This window comes from Lolium rigidum, chromosome 2, assembly GCF_022539505.1.
Source record: "Lolium rigidum isolate FL_2022 chromosome 2, APGP_CSIRO_Lrig_0.1, whole genome shotgun sequence".
NCBI lineage: Eukaryota > Viridiplantae > Streptophyta > Magnoliopsida > Poales > Poaceae > Lolium > Lolium rigidum.
The window spans coordinates 238,444,036-238,456,486 of record NC_061509.1 but is presented as its reverse complement, the minus strand read 5'-3'; the positions used below and the strand labels follow the sequence as shown (position 1 = coordinate 238,456,486).

Below are 12,451 nucleotides of genomic sequence, written 5' to 3'. Positions count from 1 at the left end.
CGTGAACTGATTAACGGATTCAGATTGAATCCGAGAGAAGACACGGCCCTGGTAATGGTGCGAGGTCGATATAAACTAATAATGCAAGTTGAGCTGCATTCTGCATCGCGGCAAGGGTAGACTGGATCTGTCCATGTCATTCCGTTGCTCTCATGTTGCCACGTTGGTCATGTTATGCCACATGCCGACATTACTAGACCCCAGCTCGCTCTTATCTTCAATTGATCCAGAAATGAAATCAATGAGCGAAAATAACCTCCCTACCTTACCATAGCTAGAAGGGCCTCAGTGATTAACAAGAACTCCATGGAAATTTGTAATAGAGCTAAGACTAGTCTGTTAGCCAAGTTAGAGCACAAAGCACAACTAGCTCAACATTAAGGGCTTCTATGATTCATGAGAGTTGCATACGAGTTTTCCCGGAACTTCACAGGACACAGTTTAGTTCCCAGTAGATTCAGGAAAATGTCTCGTGTATCAAAAGGCCCTAGAAAATTTAATTCAAACAGGACTTCGCTGGGAAAATGTCACAGAGCTGCAAGAACAAGAAACAAAACCATGCTAATTTGGAGCCTGAGAATCAACAATGAAGCAGTTGTACAAGTTTACAAAGCAAAGAAAACTGCAAGAATTCTCCCCAGTGTGCAGGCAAAACAGCCGTCTCGTTACAACATTCACGGTGAACACTATTAGTAAACTAGTCAAACTGTTGCCGCAGAGCCATCTCAGTTTCGCTCTTCCATGAAGCGTGTGAAGATTGCCCTCTCATCCTCTTGACCTTCTCCTTGTCCTTGACAGCAGAAGCCTTCTTCTTCTCGGGCTCCTTTGTCTGCATCGGTTTATCGTTGCAGACAGGGCATACCATACCTTGCGCGTGTGAATATGTCTTTGGTATACCGCACTGGAGACACATTCTACATTTCAAAGAGAAAAAACACTGATAAGAGCCTTACAAGAATGACAAGGGACCATACAGAATTCTGACATGACATATGCTCAGTACGCTTTTGTGTAGTTATCTCGTAGTTGTGTTACTGAATGAAAGGGAGCATTTGTTACCTTAGAAGCTCGGCAGCATCTTCTGGACCAGGATTTGCAGCACCGATTTTTCTCTTTCCTTCGACAGAACCTGGAAGATTGGCACCAGTCTTCGTGTCACTGTTAACTCGTTCATGATCAGCAATCAACTGTGGTTTCGCTGACACAACCGCACCTGAAGATAGTTTTCAGTCAGATTAACCAGGGGGCAACAAAAGTCTGAAATAGAATATAAATGACAGGAGCAGAACTAGGATTACTATCAGATGCCAGCAAATATGATAAGATCTCCTTCACCATCTATCTAATATTCAAGCTAGTAACAAGCTATGAATTTTTGCAATTCAGTCATAATGCATGTCCTATTAAAAAGGGATAAGGTATATCGATCTGAAGCATCAAAACAGAACCTTGAGGATTGGCACCATTCTTCATGTCACTGCTAACTCGCTCACGAATGGCAACCAACTGTTGTTTCGCCGCCACAACTGCACCTGAACATAGCCTTTAATCAGATTAGCTAGAGGCAAATATGAACTTGAAATGAATGATTGGCATGAATGTAACTAGGAATATTATCAGAAGCCAGCACACATCATAACTGCCTCTCTATTATGTACCTCATATCTAAACAAGTTATCAATTTTGCAATTCAGTCCCAGTCCAGAGGCAATTGAAATGGCCAATTGTACCCATTTCATAAACATGCACAGAGGATGACAGGGTTTTATCGACCTATACATTAAAAAAGTATTTATACATAGATTTCGATGCAAATCCTAAATGTAAGAGGTAAAGCTAGATACCCAATTCTATAGTTCTTTACTCCTTCAAAGTGGTCTAACAAACAAATGAAAGTAGGAGTAGGATCATAGATCCAGTACAAAACACATATATATCACCTAATTTGGAGATGTGAAAATGGATGCCAAATCAAATATGCAGTTTCTAGCCCCAGGACATATATAGTGCATGAGTAGCATATAGCAATAAGGTATCGCAACCCTCATCCTGTACACCAACCCAATAGGGCCTAATATGTGAACACAGAATTAAAGCAAAAAACAACATGTCTCCTCATTTGCATAGGAGTGTTGCATCTAAATTTTCTATCCTAAATATGCTGGCTATGCGATCATCTCAGCTTCATAATACTTGTGCACACAATCAAGCAATATGACATGTAAAATAACAACAGAAACTTCTTAACTAACTTATGACAAATGGAAAGACTAGACAGGCCTAGTTCATGCCACTATGCACCATAAACACACCAACAAAACTAAAGAGTAACTACTTCTCAAGTAGAGCCCCACGCATTGTAAGTCCATGGATTGATGACACTAACCCTGTGGGCTGTAGCAACGCAGTTCTATAATCAAACGTAATCAGAGCACTACGAGAGCACAAAGGGTGAAACAAAAACAATAAGAAGAAATACTTCTCACATAAAGCCAGATTGGGACAAGGAATTCTCGCTCTACAGCAAATAAACGAGTAAGAGACCGTGTATTACTTAGTACCGCACGAATCATTTGCTTAAGCGTCGAACACATCCAATTTTAAACTAAGGAATTATCAAAATATCATAGAACTAGCACAAGTGACAAGTTTAAACGTCTCACCGGGAGGTGGCGGCTTTCTCCCCTGCTTGGAGCGGCGATCGAGCACGCCGAGCGCCTCCCGCACCTCCTCGGGCTGGGCGACCCTGCGGTTGAGGAAGTCCGGTGGCCCGGAGATCTCGGCGAAGACATCCAGCGCGGAGGGCAGCGAGGAGTCCCCGTCGCCGGGGCTAGGGTTTACGCGCCGGCTCGGCTTGGCGGACGGCTTCGGGGGAGCGGACGCCTCGCCGACGTCGGATCCAGCTTCTTCGGCCGATGAGCCGCCGGAGTCGCTCAGGTCGGCGCCGGCGGCGGCGGCGGGGTCGTCGTCCTCGGCGGAGGAGTAGCCTCCTAGAAGCGCCAAGCTCATCTCCGTGTTCCTTGTTCGTGGGCCTTCCTGCCTCGATCCGCCGCGAATCTAACTCCGCGGCGCCGATTTTGTTCCGCACTCCCCGGGCCTCTTTCTACTCCAGAATCGCACACATGGCCCGCCAAAGCAAACATGGGCGTTTCCTCCGAGTGGCCCAGATTAACGATTTGTCAGCGGCCCATCTGTTGCTACCGAGTTTTTTTTTCCTTTCGCATTTTGGCCCATTTGATCTCTGGGGGCGCGGGGTAGATTAGCTGTTGTCAAGAAACAAAAGTGAGTTGTCGGATTGTGGCCCATCTAATCTTAGGTCGCTTGTCGCCTTGTCGGCACCATTCCTGTTTTCTGAACGAAATGCCACCAAATCTTCCTCGAAAAAGGATGGGCGCAAATAGGGCGATAACTTGTGCTCCTAATCTTTAGAGTGCGGCACGGTCTGTAGGTGGTGTGATACATACATGCATGCATACAAAAACGAAACGATGATGCAACCAAGTTGTTTTATAAAACTGTAAAATCAAAATACATTATCTCTCAAACTACTAGAGTGCTAGTCCAACTCACGACCCATCTTCACCATTGTCTTTGCTTCGACTGAGATGTTGACAATAGACACCACATCGGGGTTGTTTCAACGATGCACCCGGCGACTTTTAAAGGTGTCACTATATTGAGTGTTGAAGTTACCATGTGGTAACTTCTTTTATGAAATTGCTCGTCAACTAATGTATAATAAAGAGGTTAAAAAAAGGATGTCGAAACATGCCGGTGTGGCTCTAGTTTAGAGATCCTCATAGACACGGAACCAACAGTAAATATTGTTTTGAGTTATGAAGAAGTTTAAGGGTGGAAAATATTTTAAAGTGATGAAATCAACTTTCTATTAATGTGATTATCGTGCACTTTGCAATTATCTTTTTCCTCGTGTGAGTAACAATGGGCGAAACGTCCTTTTTAATGAACGTGCTGATCAACAATGGGATACCGAGTATTATTATTCGACTGGATATGCGCATAGCGAAACTATCGTGAATTTGTGATCATACATGTATGTGACTTGGTTCAAAAATCATGTATCATTTATTTTTTTAATTTTTTCAGTCTCCCACACAATGAATAAATGGGTTATGACAAGAACATTTTTACATGGATAATATTAATACAAATGGGTATGCCATAAGAATTCCACAATATGGGTAGGAAAATGTCTTAGGGATTTCTAGTGCGCGAAGATTCAAAATACACGTTGCAGGAAATAGTCCAAGAGATGAGGAGTGTGACATTTTGGAGGCCGAGCTACATGTAGCTCTTTATTTTCAAAGACTCAAAATTCATATTTCAAAGTTTTAAAAAGATATAAAACAAAATCATAGAGGTAGCCAGTGATGTATGCTACAATGGCGCAAAATTTTAATGCAAACTGATTCATATTGTAGGCTACCAGTTTCCATACCAAATCACATGCTACAATGGCGTTTCAGATTTTTCTAACATTTTAAAAATTTAGTTTTATACATATTTTGTAACAGTTCTATATACACCCAAAACACCACCTCACATGTGAAGGATCGTATACTCCACTGGCATAGACCCCACATAATATGAGTGGAAAAAGCCTGATCAAGCAAGCAGCCATGTCGACATGCGCGTGCATGGCGACACACACCAGTCGTATACAGCAGATATCACAGGCACGTGTCCACCATATAAACTGGGGACACTCTCGAGCAGCAATCGGACATGGCTGCCAGTTTCCATGAGAGCATCTTCAACGGAGCGGTATATCAAACGTTTAAAAGTGGTCAGGTGCATCTGTTTGTATCGCTCCGCGGTCATATTTTGATCGTACGTCTGTTTGCGTTTAGTGTACTTTCAGCGGGACGATCTATTTTTGTTTTCCAATAATATTTTTGATTCACCAAGTAAAGAGCTACTATACTACAAACTAAAGGAGATACAAGCCCTAGGATATTTCCTTCGTTGCGTCTCTCCCTCGTCTGCTTCTTCGCCGCCCGCCATGCGGCCGCTAAAGCTCGGTGCGTCGTCGTGTCCTCTAGCAGGCTCTGTTGTAGCGTCTCGTTCGCAGCATCCTCGGCCTTCTTGAGCATCTCGAAGGAGTCGACTAACGCCCTCTGCTCTGCCGCCCTCTCCTCCGGGGTAGGCTCATCAAGGTCATCAGATGACCAATCGATGTCGGCGGAGTCGTCCTCTGCGGCGGTCGCCTCCCTGCGGCGTTAAACGCCGCGTGGGCCGCCCGCTCCTCCTCTGCTTCCTGCTCTGCATCAACCATGAACTTTGCATCAATGGCCGCATCGAGGACGTTGTCGCTGCTTTCGTCGTCCTCCAACTCCTCGTCGGAGCTCTCGACCGGGGGAGGTGGAGTCAGAGGTGGAGGCGTCGTAGCCTGGCCGCGGTCGCGCTGCTCATGGCAAAGGTGGAGATTGTGCAGCGGCAACGGTACAATGGAGGTTGTGCGGTGGATAGGGTTTTGTGTGGAAGGAGATGAGATGCGCGCATCCTGTTTATATAGGCCGGAGGCATGCGACGGGCGCGACACGCGTGGCATCGCCATTACTTCGTGCGCAGAAGTGGACGACGGCCGCTCGGCACGCGAGGGATCACCATTAACGTGGTCGTAGACTAACGAAGTGATGCCTCGGCGCAGTACTGGCGCGCCTGAGAAGACGTATCGAGTTTGGATGACTGCTAGGGGGGACCGACGAAATATCCGCCAGACGCGAGCGGACAGTCAGCGCGTCCACGCAGCGTCCACAGAGACTCATCCGAGACGCATATTTGGGCCAGGTTTACATCGTACACTATGCGTCGGGCTGTTGGTCCGTGCGACCGCAAAGAGTGGCTGGCGTCGGCCAATTAGAGATGTCGTGAGGGCTCCAATAAATGACTTGACAAGTTGGAGCCACCATGCATGCGTGGGTAGCTTTGACACATGTGATCCGACTGACCACTCGGCGACACGAGCAGAGCACGATGGAATCTCTCGCTCTCCCCCTGGCGCTGTTTCCAGATTCCAGCACCACCACCTCCGTTCGCCTTCGCCTTCGCCCGGGAAGAAAGAATCTAGGTCAAAGTCTAGATTCTCGCCAAGCGCTGCACACACACAAAGGAGTAAGTATTATTGGAGGGCAAGCAAGCAGTAGTAGCCGGCCAATCACCTGCCCTTCTTTCCCTACAATATGACTCGATAGGGGCGAAAAGAAGGGAACCTTTTCTTTGTCTGGGCCACACGTGAAATCCAAAGCTGTTTTGGGGGCATCCGTCCGCCCTGCATGGATCGATGATGGGTGTGTATGTGTAAGTTGTGTAGCCGTGCTTTCTGCCTAGCTTTGTTTCTTTTATAACATGGTGAATGATCGGTGGACAAGTCTAGTAGGATGATGGGGGTATGCAACTTTGCCTGTACTAGCACGCAATTATGTAGACCATTGGATTAGCATATGGATTGCTTTTGGGCAATGTGTGCTCTACCTTGCTAGCTACTTCTTGGTTCTTCTTTTTCAAAATGGAGATGAGACTCCTAGCATCTGCATCGAAAAGATAGATACAACTTTATTAATTGAATTATTCAACAAAAGATTAATAAAAATCATACATCAAAAATCTGAACCCACCACTGCACATCTACAAACCTAAAAATAAGTGAAGACTATGTCAGAGCCTCTCATCAACTAGAAACCAGAAATATCGCATACCCCAAGACACTTTCTAAACGAAACGGGAGCACTCATTCGTTCTAGTAGACTCTTAGCGAGCACCTCATGCACACGTCTTCGAAGCCGCCAACACAATCAAACGACCGAGAAACTTCAAAGTATAGATCCGCATGATACTCGCTAGACCTGTCATCGACGTCTCCACGGTGCCAAACAACAGACGTGTCCGTCACTGGTGCCGAGTGGTCTTTCTTCTCTCTGTCCAATGTTTTATTTTGGGCACAAGAATGGTTGATTGTATGAAGCGACATGCACATTATATGCATGTATTGCGGTCCAATAATAGTGTTGCCGTGGCAGTTAGTTTTAGCTATATCAGAATCATATGATTGCTCAACCGCTGAAAACATTTTGATATGTTTGTGCTAGCTGGCCAGTGATGGTCGGTGCTCACTTCAGTAACCGGCAGATTCTGATAGCTGAACTAACAACTATATTTTTCAGCACCTCATGATATCCTTTAAGCTTGTCTCAATAAAACATATTCTTTGCCGGATGCCATCGTTACCTGCAGCAGATGTAAATTGAAAATATCCTACTGTATAAAACAAAACAACTAGCAGCGGTAAGAACGCACAAGAGTCCACTAGAACTTGGTCGGTTTACATACAAAACCGCCTCCAACGTGCAATCTCAGTTAGTTCTGTACTAGAGAGTGACTCGATCTGGATTAACAACCGACTATGCATGCGAGTCTACAGACGATAAAACCCTCATGGTAGCTCCATCCCAGTTCCCTCTACAACCCCACACATATCCACCTCCTCCACCGAAGTTGCCGTCCCAATTCTTGCTCTATGCGGGCGGTAGTGCTCGGATTCCTGCTTGGAAAACAAACAAACAAAAATCGTTGATCGTGCATCACCAAGTTCTATCTATGATTGAATCTACAACAATAGAACCAAGGAGACCCACCGAGAGAATGCAGAACGCTCGATGCAGACTCTGGACGCGGCGATCCCCGTACCTAGGCATATCCCTTCGAGGAGTGAGGACTTAATATCATCCTTCCTCTAAGAATCGAACGGGCAATTCCTTCTTCGGTATCCACACATACAACTTAACAACCGATAGGGCTACGCCGTCCAGGGCGTACTCGTGTTAGTGGAAGTAGTGTAGCCTTAGGTCGTGGAGAAAACCCCACACATGAGAAAAGGAGAGAGAGCCACATGGGCAATTATGTTGTCCACTCAGAGAGGAGCGGATTGGTTTATATAGGAGGAGGGATGGGAAAATCTCGGGGAGGGGGAAGGGTTGACCCTCCTTGGCCACTGCCCCTCCCCTAGGCCGGCTTCCACTTGGCCGTCGCCTTCCCTTGGTGAGCTAGCCGAAGGGGGCTCCAAACCATTGCCCCCATGGGCTGCCTTGAGGTGGCCCTTTGTGGACCTTAGGGAGATGGTCTGCTGGCCCAGATAGGCCACTAAGGGCCCACACAGCCAACCAAGGAGGGATGAGGCCTTTTGGTCTCCCATTTTCTCCCTCCGGTTACTCCGACATCACTCTCTAGAAGTTTGGAACCCCTCATTTATCTCAAATAAATTCTGGAACAATTTAGAAAAATCACCAAAACTACCACGATCATTCCGGAAGATTTCTGTAGTGTGTTTCTCTCTCATAAAATATCTCGGATCAATCACTGTACTCACGGAACTATTCCGGCGACTGCGGAATGACACTAATACTTCACCGAAACTATTTTGATATCGCATTAACTATTCTGCACGATGTCGCAACTACTTATCATATATAAAGCTAATTACACTAGAGATTGCTTTGACTAAAGTCCAGTGTGACCCAACAGGTTTGGTAATTCACAGACATGGCCCTCAAACCCTTTTCGGACCAATAACCAACATCGGAGTCTGGTTGCCCATGATGGCTCCTATGCATATACGAATGATTTCGAGCGAACCTTGTGGTTGTGCATATGTTAATCCGGCCATGTCACCTCAAGATACATATTACACAAGGCGATATTTTGGTATCCTTGTGATGTGAACTCTTTGACCACTATACCTACCATCCTCGTTCTGGTATGATACTCATTACTCGCATACGTATTCTGGTATCAACATGATCAATCTCAGGTAGCGGGCGTGGACTATATGGTGATACCGTAATACTTAGAGTGCCCGGAGATGTATCTCTTCACCGGCAGGAGGAGTAATATCCTGCTCATGAACTATCAAAGTATCTAGCCATAATTTTAGATGAACCCAAACAAAGGTGTTATTTCCCCCGGTTACGAGTTGCGTCGGACAATGATCAGGATACATCCTTCTATATGTGGACGCTTGATATTCTCACGGCCGAAGGAATTATACATAAGTTAACACGGTAAAATTATACTAACAACATGTGATGATACTATTTCGTAGCATAAATTGGGTCGGTTCAGTACCATCGTTCTACCAACAATGTACTCTCACGCTGAACGGTATCCCTGTTACAATAACAATACACTTGATTTGGATCAACCTCTAACCTAGTCCTAGATCAACCTCTAACCTAGTCCTAGATGCGGGGCTATGAGCAACTTTTTTCTCAGATCTCCACACATGCTTGTGAGTTTTTCTACCAAATCACATATTTGATAATCACATCAGTTATAACATAAAGGAAAAAAACATTGCAATTAAGAACTTGGAATATATATATATATATATATATATATATATATACCTGCACTATTCTGCAACCAGTTGCAGAATAATATTCTGAGCACCGATTCGTACTTCTCTGGACACGAGCTTGTACTGCCTCGGAACTTTTTTGCAGCGTGCGTTCGTACTTCTATGTGTTCTTCATGGAATCGATGTTTCTGTCCCGAAATCGATCTGTTTGTTGTTTTCTAGTGTCGTAATTATTTTTTCTAGCTAGTATACACCAATCCGCACGCACGCATTACAAATTTTACAAGATTTAACAAGTTTTTGAATTTGAATTGATCCGCCGGCATGTCCGTTGCGTACTTATTCCGCGAATCAAAATTGGCGTACGGATCGTCGTTTTTAACATGGAATTCGAGTTCCATTCGCACCGGTATGCATATATTAGTGAATCAAATGTTTAATCTGGTTGTAATTTTGCTAGAATCGCTGATTCGGTAGTTGCCCGTGGAGAGCAGTTCCGCCGTTATCGGTTCATCGATTTCTAGTCGTTTTCGCTTTTTTGTTTGTGTTTCGTTAAATTGATTTGTTTCTAGCCGTCAAATTCATACTATAATGCTCATTGAATTACTAAAAGTCGATCCGGAATTCGCGATCGAATCCGTTGGCGAGTTTGCGTTCCGTTTGCCGTCGGAACATGCGGGTGGGTATGAGTTCATCATTTTTTTCGTGAATTATTGTTTTGATAAAGTTATAGTAGTTGTTATATCGTTATTATTTCCAGATATACTCATATATAGTTTGTTTGTTTCGATTTTTTTTCCGACTTGTTCGTCAAATCGACCGATCATCTATGTTGCAAACTGAACTTTTCAGTGTAGCGAGGTTGTACTTCTGCTCTATGTAGTTTGTTATTTCTTTGTTTTCCGTTGCGATTTACATGTTTTTCTATATAAGGTGTATCTTTATCCATTGCTTTTTTGTGTGTTTTTATCTTGTTAGGCTGTGCGGATGGATAACTTTTGCTGGTTGTTTGTATAGTGATCTTCTTCGTATCCGCGCCCGTACTTCTCGGGCGGTCTAGCTATACTTCTATCAGATAATGTTTATCTTCTATGCACGTTTTTCTCTATTTCTGTTCACGCCTATATAAGTGTTCCTTTCTCATTGAGCGCAGCCATAAACTTGATCGGATCTTTCATCTTTTTCTATCGTCTCCCAATGGCCAAAACCCCCTTCTCCCACGAATACAAACTCCCTTGCCATGGCACAACCGAGATGAATGTGTTGTACACCAACACGGCATCCGGAGTAGAGGCATGGCTTACTTCAATTGAATCTACCCTTGATGCTTCGAAAGGAAGTTTGTGGGGATAGATGTTGAGTATGACAGAGCTTAGAGGATCCGGCATTAATCCGAAGAAGGCCGCTGTCATCCAACTTTGTGTGGGCATCGAAGTTTTGGTGTACCACGTTTGCCATGCTGATGAAAGGAGTGAGAAGTTGTATAATTTCCTATTTGGGTACCGGTACACATTCGCTGGATTCTCGCACTGCCGAAGATCGTAATGTTCTTGGTCGTTCTCAATTTTATATCCATAATATCAAGGACATCCGGATGATTTGGAGAGACCCGGACAACAAGAAGAGGACTCAAGGTCCGAAAGATGTTGCTTGCAGCCATTATAGATCCATTTTACATGAAGATGAAAGATGGATTTTGTACGACGGAGCATAGCATGTGGGCTAATGCGCCTCCTCTCCCACCTGAACATATTTTATATGTTGCGAGGGATGCATATGTGACCTACGAGGTGTATAAGCGTTTGGATGTTTTCGAGAGAGGATTTTTTCTCTTTACAAACGTTCAGAGAAGAAACGTGGCAGGGATTGGTGAATACCTTAAAGTAGTTTGATTAGTTTTCCTTACGAATTTATCCGAAATATATAATGTAATCCGGTATTCGAGTTTATCCTTAATAAATTTCATTTTTTTTTATTTGTGAACAAACATGTACTTTTTTATTTTTCGTTACAGTATATCATGTTTGTTGTCATTTTTCACGCAACTAAATGTTTATTATTCTTATGGAACTCAAGAATTTTCAGCTTGTACTTCCTTTCTTTATACTCCGGTACTTCCCGTCCATGAATAACTGTACTTCCGGGTTGTTCATCTTGATTGTTGTTGAAGATCAAGATTCATATGTTTGTACTTCGTAGTTCGTATCTCTTACTTATGTACTTGTTGTGCCTCTATTCTAGTACTTCCTTGTGAGAGGGTGGGGGGGTTGGGGGGGGGGGTTCCCCCCATACATAAAATCCGATATATATCTTTGTTACTGCTGAGATCAAGATTTTATAGTGTGTACTTTTGTAGCTCTTACTTATGTACTTGTTGTCCCTCTATTCTAGTACTTCCTTGTGAGAGGGTGGGGGGGGTTGGGGGGGGTTCCCCCCTCATACATAAAATCTGATATATATCTTTGTTACTGTGAGATCAAGATTTTATAGGGGTGTACTTTTGTAGCTCTAACTTATGTACTTGTTGTCCCTCTATTCTAGTACTTCCTTGTGAGAGGGTGGGGGGGGTTGGGGGGGTTCCCCCTCATACATAAGTAGTAATCTTGAATAAAATCGATTATATATTTTGTTACTACGGATCAAGATATATAAGTTGTACTTCGTAGCCCTTACTTACGTACTACTTATGCCTATACTCTCGTACTTCCCTTTTGTAATTTTGTTATTGGAATTCAAGATTCATAGTTTGTACTTTTCTTTTTGTTGTGAGCTTGTACTTCTATTAGTTTTTATTCGGTACTTGCTTGCTTCTTCACTTTATCCTACATGGGATATTCTATTTGATGTATTTCTTTTTATAATTTAATATTATGAGTTTTTGTACTTTTTTTTCAAGCCTGTACTTCTATTTGTCTGCGAGTCATCTATGATATATTTTTTATTAATTGTATTCTTGTAAATTAAAGTTGTACTTACTTGTACTTGTATCCTGTACTTCCTTATCGTTTATGCTTTGTATTTCCTTTACGCTGCCCTTTGTTTTTTGTTTTTAAGGCTGTACTTATTTGTTTGACATGC

The 12,451-nt window shown here is 43.7% G+C and overlaps 1 protein-coding gene across 1 annotated transcript; it reads right to left on the bottom strand.

The window, feature by feature from the left end:
- Positions 1-541: 541 nt before the first annotated feature.
- LOC124688378 lies at positions 542-3,025 on the bottom strand. The gene is made up of 4 exons (XM_047222065.1): positions 2,664-3,025; positions 1,449-1,532; positions 1,060-1,213; positions 542-914 (listed from the first exon to the last, which is right to left on the bottom strand). Exons 1-4 carry the CDS (start codon positions 3,007-3,009, stop codon positions 698-700), a joined length of 801 nt encoding a protein of 266 aa, XP_047078021.1. The 5' UTR covers positions 3,010-3,025; the 3' UTR covers positions 542-697.
- Positions 3,026-12,451: the final 9,426 nt, after the last annotated feature.

Excerpts from the sequence above, each read along its gene's own strand:
- LOC124688378 (XM_047222065.1), bottom strand. The coding sequence starts at position 3,009 with ATGAGCTTGGCGCTTCTAGGAGGCTACTCCTCCGCCGAGGACGACGAC. Across the intron at positions 1,214-1,448 it reads GAATGGTGCCAATCCTCAAG|GTGCGGTTGTGTCAGCGAAA; the intron begins GTTCTGTTTTGA and ends AACTATCTTCAG. Across the intron at positions 915-1,059 it reads GATGCTGCCGAGCTTCTAAG|AATGTGTCTCCAGTGCGGTA; the intron begins GTAACAAATGCT and ends TTTGAAATGTAG.